The following is a 20,409-nucleotide window of genomic DNA, read 5'->3' as shown; positions in this document are numbered from 1 at the left end:
AGTTCTGGGGGCTTGGAAGTGGCTCCCCCAGTAGTGCACACGCTTTACAATGCACCAGGATTCAAACCGCCGGCTCCCATGCAAGAGCACCTGCACAGCAAAAGCTTCACTAGTGGTGGAGCAATGCCTTGGTGTCTCTCCTCTGTCTCTAGGCCCTCTATCTTCTCTCCCCGCCCCTCTATCTTCTAGAGTCTTCTGAATAGAGTAATCATGCACCCCCTGGTGCCCTCCCCCTGAAAAAGAAAATCAGTTGTCTCTGTCCCATTTGGCACTTTGTTCGAGTTGCCAGAGCTGCTAGCTGCCTCCATTTTTGCCCACAGGCAATACCTCACAGATCAGGAGGAAACTGAGGTGAGGACTTAGGTGAGTGTGTTGAGGAGCAGATGCAGGCCCCCAGCAGTCAAGGTGCAGAGATGTCCTTCAAAGTGGCCCAGGGTTCACATGCTTTCTGGGGAAAGCTTACTCAGACCAGGATCTGTTGCTCAGGCATGGAAGTGCCCTTGTGCAGGGGGCCCTGGGCCTTCCTCGTGGCCAGCTGCTACCTCACACAAGACCTGAGCTCCAGGACCTCTTATGAAAGGAGGTGGGGAACACCCTCAGCACCCTGGACCAGGCTGCTCAGTGGGCACAGCTGCATGGTTGGCTGTAACTTCTGTTCCTGCTGGGTGGGCTGGAGGCTGTTAGAGGACGACCAGCTCCACTCAGGGACTGGGGACAGGGGGACAGCCTGTTTCAAGGACAAGAGGACTGGCTGACTGAGGGACAGAGGACAAGTTAGCTCAGGGACAAGGGACAGAGGGACAGGCTGGCTCAAGGACAGGGGGAGGGGGACAGGCTAATTCAGGGACAGGGGAATAAGGGGACAGGCCAACTTGAGGATAAAGGGACAGGCTGACTCAGGGATGGGGTCAGGGAACAGGCCAGTTCAGGAAAAGTGACCCAGCCCAGCTGGAAGCCAATGCAGTAGGAGGGCGCCACCCACTGCCAGAGCTCAGGATCTTCTGTCCTAACACTCTTAGATATGCAGGGTGATGTTGAGGACTGCAGGGACGCTAGAGCTGTCACTCTTTGTGTGCCTGCACTCTTGGCCACACTGGGCAGTTGATGAACACACAGAACTGTGGCCTCAGAGAAGAAAACTGGAACTCTTTTTGTGCCCAAGTGTTGGGGTCCGGAGTGTTTGCAGACCTGGCCTCACAGCTGACACGCCAGCACTGTGGGTCATGGTGGACTTGTGTCCCCCACAAGGCTGCTCACACAGAAAGGGGGAGTGATGCTCAGGTGATATTTGGGGAGCCTGGGGTGGGGCCTGGAGTTGTACAGGCAGAGACATTGCTGCCATGAAGGACAGGATGGAGGCAGGACAAACAAGGAGTGGGTCATTTTGCAGAAGAGCCTTGGCTAGGACAATGTCCCTGGACATCTGCCGCCTGTTGGCCTTCATGGGGACCTCCAGGAGGCCGCTGGCCCGGCAGTTGCCATGCTCCAAACCCTGGCCTCAGCCATGGTGCTGGATCTTAATGAGCTGTCTCAATAAGCTTGAGTTTTCTAGCTGCCTGACACTGTAACTTTTGGGGACAAAATAATTTCTGATGGCCTCAGAGGTGGAGCAGTGGATAAAGTGTTGGAGTCTTTTTTTTTTTTTTTTTTTTGCCTCCAAGGTTTTTGCTGGGGCTCGGTGCCTACACCAGGAATCTACTGCTCCTGGAGGCTATTTTTTTCCGCCTTTTGTTGTCCTGGTTTGTCACTGTTGTGATTGTTATTGTTATTGATATCATTGTTGGATAGGGCAGAGAAAAATAGAGAGAGGAGGGGAAGACAGAGAGAGGGAGAGAAAGACACCTGCAGACCTGCTTCACCGTTTGTGAAGTGACTCCCCTGTGGATGGGGAGCCGTGGGCTCGAACTGGGACCCTTACCCCGGTCCTTGCACTTTGCTCCATGTGTGCTTAACCTGCTGTGCTACCACCTGGCCCCCAGAGTGTTGGATTCTTGAGCATGAGGTCCCCAGTTTAACCCCTGGCACTACTTGTGCCTCTCTTTTATAAATATTAAAAATAATTTCTGATTGGGACAGACACTTGCACCATGGAATTAAGCTTTTCTTACTTATTTTTTTGTCAATATCAATTTTGCTGAGGCTCTGACCCTGCTCAATTTCATTCCTCCTAGAGGTGTGTCTCTTTCTCTTTCTAGACAAGAGTACAGATTTGGTAAGGGGGAGAGAGAGAGAGATCACAGCACTCCTTCACCACTCATAAAACTTCTGCCTTTTAAATTTAATTATTTATTTATTTAGACACCAGGATTATCACTGGGTGCCTGCACTATGAATTCAACACTCCCAGTGGCCGTTTTTCCTTTCTTTTTTCTTTCCTTTTTTATTTGATAGGACAGAGAAATTGAGAGGGAAGGGGAAATAGAGAAGGAAAAGCAAAAACAGACACCTGCAGGCAGTGCTCAAGAATTCCCCCTGCGGGGAGCGGGGAGCTCAAACCTGGGTGCTTGTGCATACTGATGTGTGCACGTAACTGGGTGTGCCACCGCCTGGCCCCCAAAACTTGCCCTTTGCGTGGTGCTCCCATGTGGTGTCCTGGGGCTTCTTCACCCACATAAACAAAACTGTGCACTCCACCAGGTGAGTTATCTCCTGGTCCTCTTCCTGCTGTAGAGTGGTCGACTTTCAGACTGAGAAGACCACACATGAGTCAAGAGTTGGCATCCTATAAACACTGCCGTTGGGAGGCGGGCTGTAGCTCAGCGGGTTAAGTGCAGGTGGCGCAAAGTATAAAGACTGGCATAAGGATCCCGGTTCGAGCCCCCAGCTCCCCACCTGCAGGGTAGTTGCTTCACAAGCGGTGAAGCAGGTCTGCAGGTGTCTTTCTCTCCCCCTCTCTGTCTCCCCCTCCTCTCTCCATTTCTCTCTGTCCTATCCAACAAAGACAACATCAATAACTACAACAATAAAACAAGGGCAACAAAAGGGAATAGATAAATATTTTAAAAAATTAAAAAAGAAAAAACACTGCTGTTAATGCTCCCTGCACTGGAAATCAGATCAGCAGTGGCTGAGGTCCAGGCAGATCAGAATTTTTAATTTTATTATTTATTTTTTATTTTTTCCCTTTTATTGCACTTGTTTATCGTTGTTATTATTGTTGTTGTTATTGCTGTTGTTGTTGTGGGATAGGATAGAGAGAAATGGAGAGAGGAGGGGAAGACAGAGAGGGGAAGAGAAAGACACCTGCAGACCTGCCTCACCGCTTGTGAAGCGACCCCACTGCAGGTGGAGAGCCAGGGACTTGAACTGGGATCCTTGAGCTGGTCCTTGTGCTTTGTGCCACCTGCGCTTAACCAGCTGCACCACTGCCTGGCTCCCAGATCTGAATTTTTTTTTTTCCTCCTCCAGGGTTATTGCTGGGCTCGGTGCCTGCACCATGAATCCACTGCTCCTGGAGGCCATTTCCCCCCCCTTTTGTTGCCCTTGTTGTAGCTTCGTTGTGGTTATTATTATTGCCCTTGTTGATGCAATTCGTTGTTGGATAGGACAGAGAGAAATGGAGAGAGGAGGGGAAGACAGAGAAGGGGAGAGAAAGATAGACACCTGCATACCTGCTTCACCGCCTGTGAAGCGACTCCCCTGCAGGTGGGGAGCCGGGGGCTCGAACCGGGATCCTTATGCCGGTCCCTGCGCTTTGCGCCACATGCACTTAACCCACTGTGCCACCGCCCGACCCCCCAGATCTGAATTTTTAAAATAGTTATTCATTTATTTTTGCCTCCAGGGTTATTGCTGGGGCTTGGTACCTGCACTACGAATCCACTGCTCCTGAAGGCCATTTTTTCCATTTTGTTGTTGTTGTTGTTATTGGATAGTACAGAGAGAAATGGAGAGAGGAGGGAAGACAGAGATGGGGAGAAAAAGATAGATACCTGCATACCTGCTTGGGAAGACAGAGAGGGGGAGAGATAAGACACCTGCAGACCTGCTTCCCTGCTTGTGAAGTGACCCCCCCACAGGTGGGGATGGGGGGCTCAAACTGTGATCCTTAAGCAGGTTCTTGTGCTTCCTGCTAACCCACTGCGCTACCGCCCTGCCCCCTTTAATGTTTATTTTAAAATTTTACTTATTAACATGAAAGAAAGAGCTAGAGCAAAACTCTTGACATATGTAAATCTAGAGATTGAACTTGGGCCTCATGCTTGAGATTCTAGCACTTTATTATCCACTGACCACCTTCCAGCCCACATGCCGGTTTTTCAAGCATGACCCAGAAGGATCCAGAACACCTTGTGGGTTGAAAGAAGGTGTGCCTGGGAACCTGTTCTGTGCTGTGTATATAGTGGAATTGCCAAATTCTAGAGAAAAATCACTAGAAATACTTGGCCCCACATGGCATCTTCCCATGTGGGAAGCATGAAAGAGCCAGGCTGGGGGTGTCCCCTAAACCCCGGAAGGGTGCTGAAACCAAAGAGGAGCCCTAGCCTGGTAAGCTACCACTGGGTATTGTGCTCTCCCCAGGGTGGTGGATCTTTCTAGAAGGCAATAATGGGACAGGATGAGGGAGCAGGCTCCTCGTAGCCAACAGGTCCCATAGGGTCTGCACTGGCACCTCAAGTCACAGGCTGATGTCACATGGGGACTGATTCAGGGATGAGGACTGAGGGTATGCTAGAATGGGGTATACCGCACCCAGCTGGAGGGAAAATTAGAGGGGGGGGGAGGCCGGCAAAAGTACAGAGGTGGGCCCGAAATGGGGGCCTGGCAATCCTGGCGGCTGGGGATGGAAGAGTGGAGCGCCACCTGCTGCCACCCAGTGGCGGGCCGCGGGGTCGCAGGAGGAGGGAGTCTGGGTGGCTCCTCTCTGTCAACCGCCCACCTTTTCCTCCCACCCGGGTCCCCGAAGTCTCAGGTGGACCACTTTCCTGGAGAAACCCGAGACCCTGCTGTTTGTAGGAAGCCGCGGTGGTCCTGGGGCAGGGCCGGTGCTGGTCCCGGATACTCGAGGCTGGAAACAGGCGAGGGCTGCTCACAGGGCGGGCGGGGCCCAGGCGTGGTGGGGGTGCCCGGGGTGACACTGCGGCAGCGGTGGACCACCCCCCACACCCTGGGCCCAGGCCGCCCCCCACTCTCATTCCCCCTCTGCTTGTGTAAGGAGCTCCATGCCGCCCCCACTGCCTGCTCTGACAATGTGATAAAGGGCAGATGACTTCATGTCCGGAGGTGCAGAGCACCGGGCCTAGGAACCCCGGTCGCGGTTCCAGGCCGGCCCAGGTGGGAACGGACCGGGGCCCTGACGTCACTTCCGCCTCCGGGCGCGGGCTCTGCGAATGGAGGCGGCACGGAAGCCACGGCTCAGCCTGAGCCGTCGGAAGCCGCCTCTGTGGGACGGGTGAGGGAACAGGAGGCGCTGCGTGGGTCGCGACGGAGGCCGAGAAGGCGGGCGGGGGCGGCTTCCCTGGTGTTTCCCCGGGCCGCGGGGGGTTGCCATCCCTGGACTCACCGGCGGCTGCCCACTGGCCCTGCGCCCTCCCTCCGGGTGTCCCCTCCTGTCCCCTGAGTGTCCCCTCATGTGTCCCCAGGCCCCCAGCCGCTGGCTCCCGCGGCCTGCAGTCCCCTGGGGACTGTGCGCCTTGGGCGGAGGTGCTGCGCGCTGGCAGCGCTGACCTGAGCGCCGACGGCCGGCTGCCCCCGCTGCCCGCGTTCCCGGGTCAGGTGCGTGCTCTGGGGGACCAGCCCTCGGGTGGGAGACCGGCCCACGCGGGCACGGCCCCACCACTCCATCTTCCAGGAACCTGAGCGTCTCCAACCCGTCCCGAAGCCTGAGGTCTTCACCGTCGGAGGCGAGGTGTTCTCCTGGACGCCTTTTCCACCCGCCCGGGGAGGAGGAGGAGGAGGAGGAGGAGGCCTAGGCCGCGGCCGCCCCTACCGCGTGATCCCTGCAGAGGCAGAGCTTCCGGGGCCTCGGTCCTGCTCCCCAAAGCTGCCTGCGCCCAAGCCCCTCACGGCTGATGAGCAGCCGAGTGCTCAGAGGGACCCGGCCCTGCGGAGCTGCCCCATGTGCCAGGTGGACTTCAGGCCCACGTGAGTGACCCCCCTTTCGGATTCCACAACCAGTCTTACAAAGCTGAAAAGTGCCTGGGCAGGTTGTCCTTAGACGAACATCTCTCACATGGAAAGCGCTCAGAAGGGAGGCTTAGGGATTATAGGTCTGGGGTGCTCTTGCTTGTCCACAGTTACCCACACAGGCTATATATAAGAGGAGAACTCTTTTCCCTCTTTAGTGGGGAATCTCCCATTCCCCATGGGGATCTGGGGTGTTTACAGGGACCAGAGCCCAGTGGGTTACTGAGCTGTTTTCTATTTAAATTTCTATTTATTTTCACTAGAGCACTGCTTAGCTGTGGTGATTCTAGGAATTGAACCTGGGACCTCAGAGCCTCAGGCACAAAAGTCTTTTGCAGAACCATTGTGCTGTTTCCCTAAAAAAAATGCTTTATTCACTTAGGGAGAGAGAGAACCAGAGCATCACTCTGGTAGATGCGATGCTGGGGCTCACAGTTTATCCACTGAGCCATTATTTCTAAAATAGCTTTTATTTTATTCATTCCCTTTTGTTGCCTTTGTTGTTTTATTGTTGTAGCTATTATTATTGTTGTTACTGATGTCGTTGTTGGATAGGACTGAGAGAAATGGAGAGAGGAGGGAAAGGCAGAGGGGGAGAGAAAGACACCTGCGTACCTGCTTCACCACCTGTGAAGTGAGTCCCCTGAAGGTGGGGAGCAGGTGTGTGTGTGTGTGTGTGTGTGTGTGTATGCAACCAGGATCCTTATGCTGGTCCTTGTACTTTGTACCACATGCGCTTAACTCACCTTTTATTATCTTTATTTACTGGATAGAGACAGCCAGAAATCAAGAGGGAAGGGGGTGATAGAGAGGGAGAGAGACAGAGAGACACCTGCAGCCCTGCTTCACCACTCGTAAAGCTTTCCCCCAGCAGGTAGGGACCAGGGGCTTGAACCCAGGCCCTTGCGCATTGTAATACATGCACTTAAACCAAGTGAGCCACCACCCAGCTCCTAAAATAGCTTTCTTAATACCTTCTGAGGCCAGTTGTAGGTTTAAAAGTCAAGCCTGTCTAGGGCTGGGAGGGCATCTCACCTGGGTAGTGAGTGCCTGCTTTGCCCTGAACACAATTCAGGTTTGAATCCAGTTTCCACTGCAGTGGAGGAAACCTTGCTTCAGTGGCATCTTTCCTTTTTCTCTCTCTGTCTCTCTCTGTCTTTATCAGAGAAAAGTCACCAGTGCCAACAACTAAAGAAAATACAGGACTGTCTAGAAATGCCAGGATTTCTCTAAGAATTCCTGGTACATGTCTCTCTGTTTCTTTTTTTCCACTGAGATAGAGAAATTAAGGGGGGTAGAGAGAGACCTGGGGGTCGTGTGGGTGGTAGTGCACCTGGTTAAGCGCAGGCACTGGCACAAGAATCACAGATCGAGCCCCTGGCTCCCCACCTGCATGGTGGTTGTCACTTAACAAGTGGTGAAGCAAGTCTGCAGGTGTCTCTCTTTCCTTTTTTTTTTTTAATATTCCCTTTTGTTGCCTTTATTGTTTTAGTTATTATTGTTGTTACTGATGTCATTGTTGGATAGGACAGAGAGAAATGGAGAGAGGAGGGGAAGACAGAGAGGGGGAGAGAAAGATAGACACCTGCAGACCTGCTTCACTGCTTGTGAAGTGACTCCTCCTACAGGTGGGGAGCCGGGATCCTTATGTTGGTCCTTGTGCTTTGCGCCACATGTGCTTAACCCACTGCACTACTGCCTGACTCCCAGGGCTGAGTCTTTTATTGGATTGTTGGAAAAATCATGATACATATTTGCATAGAAAAACATATCATGACTTTTCCGAGAACCCTGTACATTGTGGCCTGGTCAAGTGCCTCAGTTTGCCAAGGCAGATGCCCTACCTGCTGCAGGTCTGTGCTATGAACACCTTCTGTTTGGCTCTAAAGGAGAGGCCTGGAAGCAGTGTGACCATAGAAGCCCCCAGGCATTAAAAATAGGGTCACAGCCCAACAATAGGGGTCCTGGGGTGGAGGAGACACATTGTCTCCTGCTTCTCCCTGGAGAAATGTGGGCTGTAAGGTCTTCTGAAATTTGTATTTTAATTAATTAATTAAAAATATTTATTTATCCCCTTTTGTTGCCCTTGTTTTTTTATTGTTGTAGTTATTGTTGTTATTGATGTCGTCATTGTTAGATAGGACAGAGAACAATGGAAAGAGGAAGGGAAGACGGGGAGAGAAAGATAGACACCTGCAGACCTGCTTCACCGCCTGTGAAGCAACTCCCCTGCAGGTGGGGAACAGGGGGCTCTAACTGGGATCCTTGCACTTCACGCCACCTGCGCTTAACCTGCTGCGTTACCACCTGACTCCCAATTAGTTTTTTTTTTTTTTTTTTACCAGAGTACTCAGCTCTGGCTTGTGGTGTGGGGGATTGAACCTGGTATTATTTTTAAATTTTATTTCTTTAGTTATTATTGGACAGAGACAAATTGAAAGGGAAGGGATAGAGAGGGAGAGAGACAGAAACACCAGCAGCCCTGCTTCACCACTTGTGAAGCTTTCCCCCTGCAGGTAGGGACCAGGGGCTTGAACCTGGATCCTTATGCACTGTAATGTGTGTGCTTAACCTGTTGCGCCACCGCCTGGCCCCCAAACCTGGGATTATGGAAAATAATTTCTTTGCATAACCATTATGCTATCTCCTCCACATTTCTTGAATTTTTTTTTTTAAATTTTCCCTTTTGCTGCCCTTTTTTTTTTATTGTTATTGATGTCGTTGTTGTTAGATAGGACAGAGAGAAATGGAGAGAGGAGGGGAAGACAGAGGGGAGAGATAGACACCTGCAGACATGCTTCACCACCTGTGAAGCGATTCCCCTGCAGGTGGGGAGCTGGGCGCTCGAACCAGGATCCTTACACCGGTCCTTGCACTTCGTGCCACATGTACTTAACCTGCTGCACTACTGCCCAACTCCCTCTTGAATGTTTCTAACTGGAGCTGGAAGCTGTGATTGGCTCTCTGAGCCGCAGAGAAGTGAGTGGTGCAAGGCCCAGGAGACTGCTAACCCCTACGGGGTCCTATGTCACCTGGCCTGGAGGCTCCTGGTTCACCTGAATTCCAGTGATGTGACAGTTAAATGCAACAGTCCCCCCATGAGCCTCCCATAGCATAGCCAGCTGCCTCATGGTCCTCTTTGCCAGAGTCATGGCAGAGGACACCTGCCTGATGAGACCCCAGTGGCCCCAAGGCCCCCAGGCTCCTGGCGCTGAACCCACTCTGGCCCTGTCCCTCTTGCAGTTTGTGGCCTTCTGCTGGGCCTCCATGCATCCAGGGAATAGGGCCAGTGAGCAGCTGGAGCAGACCTGAATGCCTCCTGTGATGCTGCCTTAACCTATTGGCCCAGCTCACCCAGATCTTAAAACCATCTGGCAATGTTGGAGATAACATGGAGGGCAGGTTCTTGAGGGTGTCTGGGGTCTTGGGACCTCAGAACAGGAAGGGAATCTTTAAGCACTTGGGATGCAGAGGGAACCCCCAGAAGTGGTGCTGGCCACGGGAACCTGGGTGCAAGTGTGAGCTCCTGGGAGCAAGCAGCTCTGCTCAGATGCCCCTGGTCTAAGCAGAGGCCGGGGGACACGGTGGCAAGGCTTGTCCCCACACTGCAGAGGAGAGAGCTGGAGGGATCTGCCTGGCCATCGGAGGTGGGTCAGCCACAGAGGGGAGGTTTCTGGGAGGGGGAGCATGGCTGTCACCCTCCATAGCCAGTGACTGAGCTGCTCTGTGACATACCCAGGCCCTAAGAGGCAGCTCTAGGCCCCTGCTGAGAATCCTGCCTTGCCACCCTCAGACTCACAGCTGGGACACATGGGATGGTCATTGCTGGTGTCCCTCCTCCTCAGGGTCAGGGAGCAGAGCGCTCAAGGGTCCAGACATCTCCATGTGCCCACTGGGTGCTGAGAGACTGACCTGCTGTCATGGGGTGTTCCTGGGGGCCAGTTCAGACATAGTGTCCCTCTGCCTGGTGTCCAGGGACACACATGCTGGCAGGGTGGCCCTTCCTGCTACCTCTCCCATTGGCTCTGCTGCCATGTCCAGTGTGGGGAAGGCTGGGTGCTCACGCCAAGGGTGCCCTCTTTAGGGTGACTGTCCTCTCCCTTGCAGGCTGACCCAGCTGGATATCGACAGCCACCTGGCCCAGTGCCTGGCAGAGAGCACAGAAGACATAGTGTGGTGACACCTACTGCCATGATAACTACACTTCTTGTCCCCCTTAAAGCTGGACATTAAAAGTATGTGTGTGTGTGTGTGTGTGTGTTTCTGGTGGATGCTGAGCATTGAGTCATGGCTGCAGGAAAACATGGCTGCTCATAGGTGGCCCTAACCTGGCAGGTGGGTTCAGTGCCTGGGCCAGGCCGGCCATGCATTCTGGGTTGTCTGTGGATAAGCTGGGGGCCATTTCCTGTTCCTGGACTCAGCTCCATGTCCACTGCATCCATCCCTGTGAACCTGTCCACTGCAGGCTGCATGTTGACAGTTTTTGTTCATTGAGTATTCACTGGCATTCTGGAAGACCTGGGCTTTGGGCCATCTCAGCTTACACCTCCTCTTGGCCATGGTGGCAGGTTGTGGAAACCCTGGAGTAACTTCTAGAATGTGTCCATAGCTTCCTTTGTCAGTGGGGCTCCGTGGAAGAAGTCAGCGTGAGGGCTTCACTCTGACTCTGATTGCAGGAGGTTCTGGAACAGCTGAGGGGAGGCAGTGATAGGATGGCAGGAGCCAGGCACAGGGAAGCATGGATGGATGGAGAGAGAGAGTTTAGGGGCACTGAGACTCCTGGAAGGTGTGAGGGTGGGTGGGCCGTGACACTTGCCGATCCCAGTGAACGACGGTACCAATGACCCATACTAAACTGAACTCTGATTGACGGGGACAAGGAAACACTTCTTCCATGGGGACATGAATGGTGGCCAGGTAGGAGATCCCTACACATGAAACTGCCTGTTTATAATGTGAATCTTTTTTTCTGCCACCAGGGTTATCTCTGGGGCTTAGTGTCTGTACTGCAAATTCGCTGTTCACAGTAGTCATTTTTTCCATTTATTTTTCTTTCTGTTTATTTGGCAGGACAGAGAAATTAAGAGGCAAGGGAGATGGAGAAGGGCATAGAAAGACACTTGCAGGGGTCGGGCAGTAGCACAGTGGGTTGAGCACATATGCAAAGATGGGAAGGAATCCTTGCATGGGTCCTTGTGCTTTGTACTATATGTACTTAAGCCAGTGCGCTATTACCCAGCCCCCCTAAAACTCATTTATTTGCCAGCAGGGTTATCACTGAATGCCTGTGTGACATCACTGCTCATAGCAGCCATTTTCTTTTCCTTCCTCTAGACAGAAGATGCGAGAGAGAGAGGGAGAGAGGAGAGACACTGCAGCAATGCTCCACAGAGTATAAAGCTCCCCTTCCACTTACAGATGCTCCCATGTGGTGGCCTGGAGCTTGAGCTTGGGTCTGTGCATGCTAATGTGTGCACTCCTCCCACCCCCATATCTGGTTAAGTACACACATTACCACGCTCAAGGACAAGAATGCAAGCTCTCAGTTCCCACCTGCAGGTGGGAAACCTTCATGAGTGGTGAAGCAGGGCTGCAGGTGTCTCCCAATTTCTCTCTCTTTTTTTTATTTGTTATTGGATAGAGACAAATTGAGAGAGAAGGGGGAGATAGAGAGGAAGAGAGACACCTGCAGACCTGCTTCACCGCCTGTGAAGTGACTCCCCTGCAGGTGGGGAGCCGGGGGCTTGAACCGGGATCCTAACCTGTCCTGCGCTTTGCACCACATGCGCTTAACCCACTGTGCTACCCCCCGACACCCCCAATTTCTCTGTCTTTATCCAATAAAAATAAAATTGAAAATAAGTAAAGATGGTTCCCCAGATATGTGCTCCCCAGAGGCACCCTCTTGGAATGGAAACCTTGAGGCAAGCATCTTCAGGAATAGCTTTAAAGGGAGGGCCTGAGGGGTGAGGCTACTCTCTGAGGGAGGAAGCCAGCAGCCATGGCTCTGGGTTCACTGAGCACAGCCAACAGCGCTCTTAGCTATAGCACCACCATTCCCAGAAGCCTTTGCTGAAGCGACTCAGTTGTATAGGGAGCACTCACAAGTCAGCACTCACAAATCTTGTGTTCACAAACGCCTGGCAGATGGGCTGGTGGGGAGCTCTGCCTGCAAGTAGGCCCGCATATGGTATACCCTGGAGGCCAAAAGGAGGAAATGCCCACCCTCTGCCTGCCAAACCTGGGCCTGTGCTTCTGGGGCAAAAACACTGCTCCTACACCTGTGCGGCCCAAGACTCCTCAGGACAAAGGGCCTCCAGGCTCACAGCTCTAGAGGTGGCCTGGACATGGTGGGAGGAACCTTAGCGGGGTGCAGGTGACCTTCTGCTCTGGTCACAGGCCTGGTGGCAGCAGGCTATGTCCAAACATCCCACCTTATCTGTGCTGTGCTTCCCACCTGTCTAGGAGGTGCTGCCCCTGAGCTTGGCTAAGAGATGGGCATTTGGGAACATGGTACTTTGAGGGAGAAGCCCCAAGAGCTTAGAGCCCCAAAGAGCCCAGAGACTGTGCTCTTTCCAGAGCACTTCCATCCTGGCCTTACTGCAAGTTGCGGTGCCAGGAGTGTGTTTCTACAGTTGTCATGATTCAGGTGTGATTCAAGGACTCATCAAACATAGGTCTGTTTACAAATTTCAAAATTCAGAGTGATGGGGAAAAATAATTCACTCAAACTTCACAAAGAACACAAGGCATGGCATAGGCACTGCACAGTATTTGCAGAAATACATTTTGTGCAGATTTCATTTTTTTTTTTCTTCCAGGGTTATCACTGGGACTTGGTGCCTGCACTACGAATCCACTGCTCCTAGAGGCTAATTTTTCCCTTTTGTTGCCCTTGTTTATCGTTGTTATTATTATTGTTGTTATTGCTGTCATTGTTGGATAGAGAAATTGAGAGAGGAGGGGAAGAAAAAGATTGACACCTGCAGACCTGCTTCACTACTTGTTAAACAACCTTCCCTGCAGGTGGGGAGCCGGGGGCTCGAACCAGGATCCTTCTGCCAGTCCTTGTGCTTCGTACCATATTTGCTTAACCCACTGTGCCACCACCCAGCTCCCCTTTTTTTTCCAGACCCAAGTACCACACAGCTCTGGTTTACCATGATGGCACCAGGGATCAAACTTTGTTTCCCCCCCCCCCCCACCTGTATTTTGGTTTACCTGTGCTTTGGCGAGCCATTCAATCCATCTCTGATCCAATTCTCCTGGTTCTGATCTGTGTTTTGGCAGGTGCTGTCAGGGTAGTAGCTGTGGCTTTGAGGCTACTCAAACATGGGAGGAAGTGCAGCTACGGGAACTTACCAGGGTTGAGGGGGTTTTGTATACATCTTGATGGTGCCATGTCCCTTCAGGCATTTAAAATTCCTGACCCCTAGCTTGCAGTAGCAATAAAGGCATCAGAGGGCAGCCTCACGTCATCGGTAGTTTTTATTCCCCAGGACATTACAACTAACTCCAGTGGAGCCAGTCAGTTCAGTGTCTGTGGAGAGTGTGCACCTTCAAGGTCCTGGGACAGTTTCTCCTGGGGACACATGGCCTGAAGCCCCCAACACCGCAGACTCAGGCACTTGCTCCTCAGGCAGGCAGTGGCCCAGGGTCCAGGATGGGGTGGTCCGGCTCAGGCCTCCCTGGCCACGCTGGAGCCAGGCGCTGGCCTCGCATGCATGTGCTGTGGTTGGGACAGAGTTCAGGGGTCAGCTGCAGAGACAGGATGCTCACACTGACTCCTCGGTGGACAGCAGGAGCGGATTGATGTACTCAAAGCCTTCAAACTCAGACTGGTCGATCCTCTTGATGACGTCCCTGTAAACACAGCCAGAGTATGGCTGCCTGCTCTCCATAAACCCTCCCCCCCCACCCCCGGCCTGGCTTACTCATTATATTTTAAAATTCTAAAATTTTTAGCCAGAAATTGAGAGGAAGGAGGAGCTAGAGAGGGAAAGAGAGAGATAACTGCAGCAGTGCTTTACCACTTGTGAAGCTTTCCCCCTGCAGGTCGGGACTGGGGGCTTGAACCTGGGTCCTTGCTCATTGTAATATGTGCACTTAACCAGGTGCACCACCACTTGGCCCCCTGTAATGTGTGCTTAACCAGGGGGCCTGGCTTACTCATCATCGGGGGTGAGCTGCACAGGCTCGCTGGTGAACTGTGTGTCGAAGTTGTCCAACCCGTAGTCGTCCGTGATCTGCGGCTGGAAGGGTGGGAGGGCCTGCTTCTTCTCCAGCTGTGGGGACATGGGATGTCAGGGTGGTGACACCCCAGAGCAGGATTCTGGGTTCACAGATTGTGAGGATGGGGACCACACAACACTTGGATGCACACAGGCTCATAACGAAGACCTGAATGCAATAAGCTCAGATCCCAACTTGCCTTTTTTTTTTTTTTTCCTGCCACCAGGGTTATTGCTGGGACCTTGTGCTAGCACATGAATCCACCACTCCTGGTAGCCATTTTTTCCTTTCCAATTTTTATTAGGACAGAGAGATAAAGTGAAAAACAGATACCTGCAGACCTGATTCACCACTTTTTTAAAAATGTAATTACTGTTTTTAATTGATGTTGTCGTTGGATACAACAGAGAAATGGAGAGAGGAGGGGAAGACAGGGAGGGGGAGAAAAAGATAGACACCTGCAGACCTGCTTCACCACTTGTGAAGAAACTCCCCTGCAGGTGGGGAGCTGGGGGCTCGAACTGGGATTCTTATGCCGGTCTAGTACTTACACTTGGCGCCATGTGCGCTTAACCCACTGCACTACTGCTCGACTCCTGATTCACCACTTTTGAAGCTTCCTGCTGATGTATAGTGGAGGCTCAAACCCCAGGCCTTAAACTTGGTAATACATGTACTCAACTGGGTGTGCCCAGCCCCCTTATGTGTTTTATTCCCTACAAACACACATGGTCACAAAAAGTTATCCTGGTGGTCCGGTAGGTGGCACAGTGGATAAGGTGCTGGACTCTCAAGCATGAGGTCTGGAGTTCAATCCTCGGCAGCACATGTACCAGAGTGATGTCTGGTTCTTTCTCTCTCTTCCTATATCTCTCATTAATTAATAAATAAAATATTAAAAAAAAATTTATCCTGAGCTGACCACTGCTGGTAGAATGGTTGAGGAGCCAGGACCAGCCCTTCTACCCACCACTATAACAGAGTCCACTAGCAGCATGAGAGATGGTGCAGTGGACAAAACTTTGGATTCTCAAGCATGAGGTTCTGAGTTCAACCCCCAGTAGCACATGTGCTCTCTGAATTCTTCAGTAAATAGATACTGTTTTAAAGGTAAAGCATAGCTGATGTGGGGAATGAGAGGTCTTTACTGCATCTGGGAGCCCCAAGAGTAGGGCTGGTGACACTCATGTTCTCAGAATAAAGGTGGAGTTTCCAGGCAGTGTAGTACTTGGCTGAGTATATTACAGTGCACAAGGACCAGGGTTCAAGCCCCTACTCCCCACCTGCAGCAGGGGGAAAGCTTCACAAATGGTGAAACAGTACTCTTTCTCTTCCCCCCCTACCTCCCTCTTCCCTCTCAATTTCTGTCTCTACCCACAATTAAAATAAAAATAAAAAATACAAGAAAGTGGGGGTCATATGGTGGCACTTTACACATGTTACCATTCACAAGAATCAGGATTCAAGTCCCCAAATGCAGGGGGGAAACTTGCAGGTGGTGAAGCAAGTCTGTAAGGTGTCTCTTTCCCTATCTCCCTCTCCAATTTCTCTTTGCCCTATCAAGTAAAAAAAAATGGGGGTGGGGTAGCACAGCGGGTTAAGTGCAGATGGCATGAAGCACAAGGACTGGCATAAGGATCCCGGTTCGAGCCCCCAGCTCCCCACCTGCCGGGGAGTTGCTTCACAGGTGGTGAAGCAGGTCTGCAGGTATCTGTCTTTCTCGTCCCCTATCTTCCCCTCCTCTCTCCATTGCTGTCTGTCCTATCCAACAATGACAGCAATAACAACAATGATAAAAACAAGGGCAACAAAAGGGAAAAAAAAAAAGCCTTGGGGGTCGGTTGGTAGCATAGCAGGTTAAACTCAGGTGGCACGAAGTGCAAGGAGCTGTGGAAAGATCCTGGTTCGAGTCCCTGGCTCCCCACCTGCAGGGGAGTCACTTCACAAGCGGTGAAGCAGGTCTGCAGGTGTCTTGTCTGTCTCTCCCCCTCTCTGTCTTTCCCTCCTCTCTCCATTTCTGTCCTATCCAACAATGATGACATCAGCAACAACAATAATAACTACAACACCAAAAAAACAAGGGCAACAAAAGGGAAAATAAATAATAAAAAAATAAAAATAAAAAAAGCCTCCAGGAGCAGTGGATTTGTGGTGCAGGCACTGAGCCCTAGCCAGACAGTGGTGCACCTGGTTAAGTACTCACATTAAAAAAAAAAAGAAAAAGAAAAAATGGCTGCCAGGAGTAGTGGATTCATCATGCAGGCACCAAGTCTCAGCAATAACCCTGTTGGCAATAAAAAAAAAAAAAAAAGGGTGGGGGTAGATAGCATAATGGTTGTGCAAACAGACTGTCATGCCTGAGGCTCCAAAGTCCCAGGTTCAATCCCCTCACACCACCATAAGCCAGAGCTGATCAGTGCTCTGGTTCAAAACAAAACAAAACGGAGTGGAGTTGGGCAGTAGCACAGTGGCATAAGTGCAGGTGGTGCAAAGCACAAGGACCTGTGTAAGGATCCCATTTCAAGCCCTCGGCTCCCCACCTGCAGGGGAGTTGCTTCACAAGTGGTGAAGCAGGTCTGCAGATTTCTATCTTTCTCTCCCCCTCTCTGTCTTCCCCTCCTCTCTCCATTTCTCTGTCCTATCCAACAATGACAATATCAATAACTACAACAATAAAATAAGGGCAACAAAAAAGAATAAATAAATATTAAAAGAAGGGGGGGAGCTCAGCCCCTAGCACAAGGCCTGCCCAGAAATAAAACCAGGGCCCCAACCCTGGCATATGGGCAGCTTGACTGGCAGGACAGGTGTCTTAGCTGCTGGGAGCTGGCACTACCCACCCCACAACAGGCTGGTGAGCACAGCCCCAGAGTTCCCTGAGAGGGCTTCTGGCACAGCCATGGGCCCAGGTCAGTGCTCCTCTCCATCTTGGGGCCCCAGCCTTCAGAGGTAGCAGGCAGGCAGAGGCATCTCCTAGTTCAGCAGGTTCCTGAGCCACAGGCCATGGCTGGTGAGTGCCTCAAGCCAGCAGACAAGGCAACTAAGTGACAGGCCGGGCAGTGGTACACCCAATAGAGAGCACACATCTGTGCAAGGATGCAGGTTTAAGTCCCTGGTCCCCACATGTACAGGGGAAGCTTCACAAGCAGTGGAGCAGTGCTGTGGGTCTATCTTCTGCTTCCCCTCCATTTTCTCTATCCAAAAAAAAAAAAAAAAAAAAGGAAAGAAAAGTACTATGTGCATTCAACCAGGTGAGCCACCATTCAACCACAAGAAAAAAAAAAAAGTTGCCAGGAGCTCTGTATTCCTCATGCAGGCACTGAGTGCTACAGGCGTCTGTTTCTTCTGCTCTCCCTGCCCAATTTCTCTCTATATCCAAGAAAAAAAAAAAAAAGAAAGAGGGAAAAGCTGCCAGGAGTAGTGGATTCCTCATGCAGGCACCAAACCCCAAGTCCCAGAAATATCCATGGCAACAAAAATAAATCAACAACAATAAAACCTTCCTGGACAGTTTCTAAGAGCACCAGCATTCTTGAGTGCTGCGTTAGCACCAGTCACTTCCATGAGTGAGGACAGATTTGTTTGAAATAACCCAGCCAGGGCTCAAGATGGCAGAGACCCCTCCAAGCCACCAAGAGCAGAGGTCCTGTGGGTGGAGAGTGACAGGGATGTGAAGGAGTAGGTGAGAAGCTGGAGCTGTCAGAAGAGTGGGAGAGAGTCACCCAGTGCCAGGGGATGTCATCATCTAATTTGGATTTAGACTGCATCTGATCAGCTCTCTTTCCTCAAAGTGCATTTTACAGGTCTCTCTGAGAGCCCCAGAGTTAACCACAGGGCTCAGGGAGCCATCATGAAGTTACAAGTGTTCTTCCCTGGACCACTCCACCCTAGCTTCCAGAGCCCACTGGGGATGCCGGAGGAGACATTGCCAAGAGGCCCTGTCCTGAGGGACACACACACACACACACACCTGCTGTCCTGGTTCTTTGTTGAATAGTATTTCCAAATTACACACCCCCGCTGTCCTGGTTCTTACACACACACACACACACACACACACACACACACACACACACACACACACACCTGTCCTGGTTCTTACAATCACACACACACACACACACACACCCTGCTGTCCTGGTTCTGTGTTGAATAGTGTTTCCAAATCATTTCTGAGATCCTGGGGTAGCTCCCCCACACCCTTCATTCCCTCCCCTGCACTCCAGTTCTGAGACCCTGAAGTGTGTACATATACAAGTATCTGTGTGCCTGTGTGTGGGTTCTGAGCATATGTTTCTGCGGGGTGTGCACATGTATGTGATGTGTTCTGTGAGGTGTGCATGTATGTGTTGTCTGTAGTGTATGCACATGCTTGATTTGTGTTTCTGTGGTGTGTACATGTATGTGTTCTGAATGATAACTTCTGGGTGTGTTTTTGTATTATGTATGATCTGAGTGACGTGTTCTGTGGTGTGCATACGTGTTTGGTGTGTGTTCTGAATGAAGTGTCCTGTGGTGTGTTTGCAGTGTGTGATATGTGTGCATGTATATGCAGATCACGCCTTTGCACGCTTTACCAGGTCCCAGTCTATGCTTCGGAAGAAGGCATGAGACTTGATGTCAGAGAATCCAGTCTGTGGCCGGCAGCCGAGCCTCTCTTTGGGGTCCTAGGGTCAGAGTTCAAAGGACAAGGCAGTTAGAGTGAGGGGCCTACACTGGAGGGAAGCAGCTGGCCCTGCTCCACCCGCTTGGGCTCTACTGATGTGGGGGGCAGCATGACAGAGGTGGCAGAGAACAGAGCTCCAGAGCAGCCATGTTACCCTGAGATGTGACATAGCAGCCCATAAACACAGGAACGGTACCTTGTTTAGGAATCCTTTCAGCACGTGTGAAGCTTTAACAGACAGGAATCGGGGGATCCGGATGGGTTTCTCCAGGATGACTGCACAAGAGGTGCTGGTGAGCAGCTCTGCATCCTGAGCATGCCCCCAAGCCCCTTGTAGTCCCCATGCATGGCCACCAGAGGGTGCTGCAGGGGCACTGTGGTCCTGGGTCCCAGTACAGGGTCACTACTGGCCCAGGTGCTCACCCAGGAAACTGAAGGACACTGAGCTAAGTCATTCTGTTCATCCTATTCATTCTATTCATCCATCCAATCATATATTAAAAAAATTTTATTTATAAAAAAAAAAAACACTCACAAAAACCATATGATAAGAGGAGTATAACTCCACACAATTCCCATGACCAGAACTCTGTATCCCATCCCCTCTCCTGATAGCTTTCCTATTCTTTTCCAGTTCTGGTTTATGCTGGATTGGGGGATTGAACCTGGACCTCAGAGCCTCAGGCAGGGAAGTCTGTTTACATAACCATTATGCTGTCTCCCTAGGTCCTGGAGTAAATCAGGAGGGGTCTCTTTATAGCACCTGGGCATGGTCTCCTCTACTGGCTGCCTCACTTCCACTCCTTGGTCCTTTGCCCCTACCTCCAAGCTGAGCTGGGGAGCAGGGTTGGCCAGACCTTATTTTAGGGGATCAAAGGTTAGAGGTGTACTGTTACAGCAGGAGTCACCTGGGGCCCCGCCCCACACACCCCTGGAACTACAGAGGGGACCCAGTCCCCCAGCTGAGTGGGCCACACACCTTGGAATAGGTAGTCCTCTGTGTTCATGTCTGGGTTGTCAGTGATGATGTCGAAGGGGGAGCGCCCAGCCATCATCTCAAACATCAGCACACCTAGTGCCCACCAGTCCACACTGAACCCTGGAAGACATCCCCAGACAAGTGGTTCAAGCTCAGCTACAATGAGGGATGGGAGGGAGGGTGTGTTGGCTCGAGCACCAGTGTCTCTGCCCCGACAGCTGTTCTTGACTGGCACTCACTGGGTCCTCCTCCTAGTCCCCACCATGTGCCTCCATGTGGACTGAGAAGAGCCTGCTGCCATCATGTCAGAGATGCCTCTGCCTTGCACATTTTCATATAAACACACGAACTTGCCTGGAGTGTATTTCACCACACAGGGCTGGAGGGCCCACTTTTCCCTGTGGGC

General features: G+C 51.6%; 2 protein-coding genes and 1 long non-coding RNA gene across 3 annotated transcripts in view; 1 reads left to right on the top strand and 2 right to left on the bottom strand.

The window, feature by feature from the left end:
- Positions 1-4,891: 4,891 nt before the first annotated feature.
- On the top strand, positions 4,892-10,374 carry FAAP20 (FA core complex associated protein 20). The gene is made up of 4 exons (XM_007529519.3): positions 4,892-5,392; positions 5,583-5,715; positions 5,792-6,084; positions 10,234-10,374. The coding sequence occupies exons 1-4, from the start codon at positions 5,331-5,333 to the stop codon at positions 10,304-10,306; spliced, it is 561 nt and encodes a 186-aa protein (XP_007529581.1). The 5' UTR covers positions 4,892-5,330; the 3' UTR covers positions 10,307-10,374.
- Positions 10,375-13,591: 3,217 nt separating this feature from the next.
- LOC103119236 (protein kinase C zeta type) overlaps positions 13,592-20,409 on the bottom strand; it is an 89,494-nt gene continuing 82,676 nt past the window's right edge. The window contains exons 14-18 of the mRNA XM_060200791.1: positions 20,004-20,123; positions 19,221-19,300; positions 18,936-19,025; positions 14,296-14,411; positions 13,592-13,989 (exon numbers count right to left, since the gene is read on the bottom strand). Coding sequence (XP_060056774.1) covers positions 13,902-13,989; positions 14,296-14,411; positions 18,936-19,025; positions 19,221-19,300; positions 20,004-20,123 — 494 coding nt within the window. The 3' untranslated portion in view covers positions 13,592-13,901. The remainder of the gene's footprint in view (positions 13,990-14,295; positions 14,412-18,935; positions 19,026-19,220; positions 19,301-20,003; positions 20,124-20,409) is intronic.
- Positions 15,260-18,929, bottom strand: LOC132540898 (uncharacterized). Its single transcript, XR_009552065.1, has 2 exons — positions 18,485-18,929; positions 15,260-18,378 (listed from the first exon to the last, which is right to left on the bottom strand). It is a non-coding gene; the product is annotated as an uncharacterized LOC132540898 (long non-coding RNA).

Source organism: Erinaceus europaeus, chromosome 10, assembly GCF_950295315.1.
Source record: "Erinaceus europaeus chromosome 10, mEriEur2.1, whole genome shotgun sequence".
In the NCBI taxonomy this organism is placed as follows: Eukaryota; Metazoa; Chordata; class Mammalia; order Eulipotyphla; family Erinaceidae; genus Erinaceus; species Erinaceus europaeus.
Note: the sequence above shows the minus strand (reverse complement) of the source record. Positions and strands in the feature narration are given on the sequence as shown.

What these genes read in the sequence shown, in the direction of transcription:
- FAAP20 (XM_007529519.3), top strand. Translation starts at nt 5,331, where the DNA reads ATGGAGGCGGCACGGAAGCCACGGCTCAGCCTGAGCCGTCGGAAGCCG. An exon ending in AAGCCGCCTCTGTGGGACGG is followed by an intron (nt 5,393 to 5,582) that starts GTGAGGGAACAG and finishes ATGTGTCCCCAG; the next exon opens with GCCCCCAGCCGCTGGCTCCC. An exon ending in TGCCCGCGTTCCCGGGTCAG is followed by an intron (nt 5,716 to 5,791) that starts GTGCGTGCTCTG and finishes TCCATCTTCCAG; the next exon opens with GAACCTGAGCGTCTCCAACC.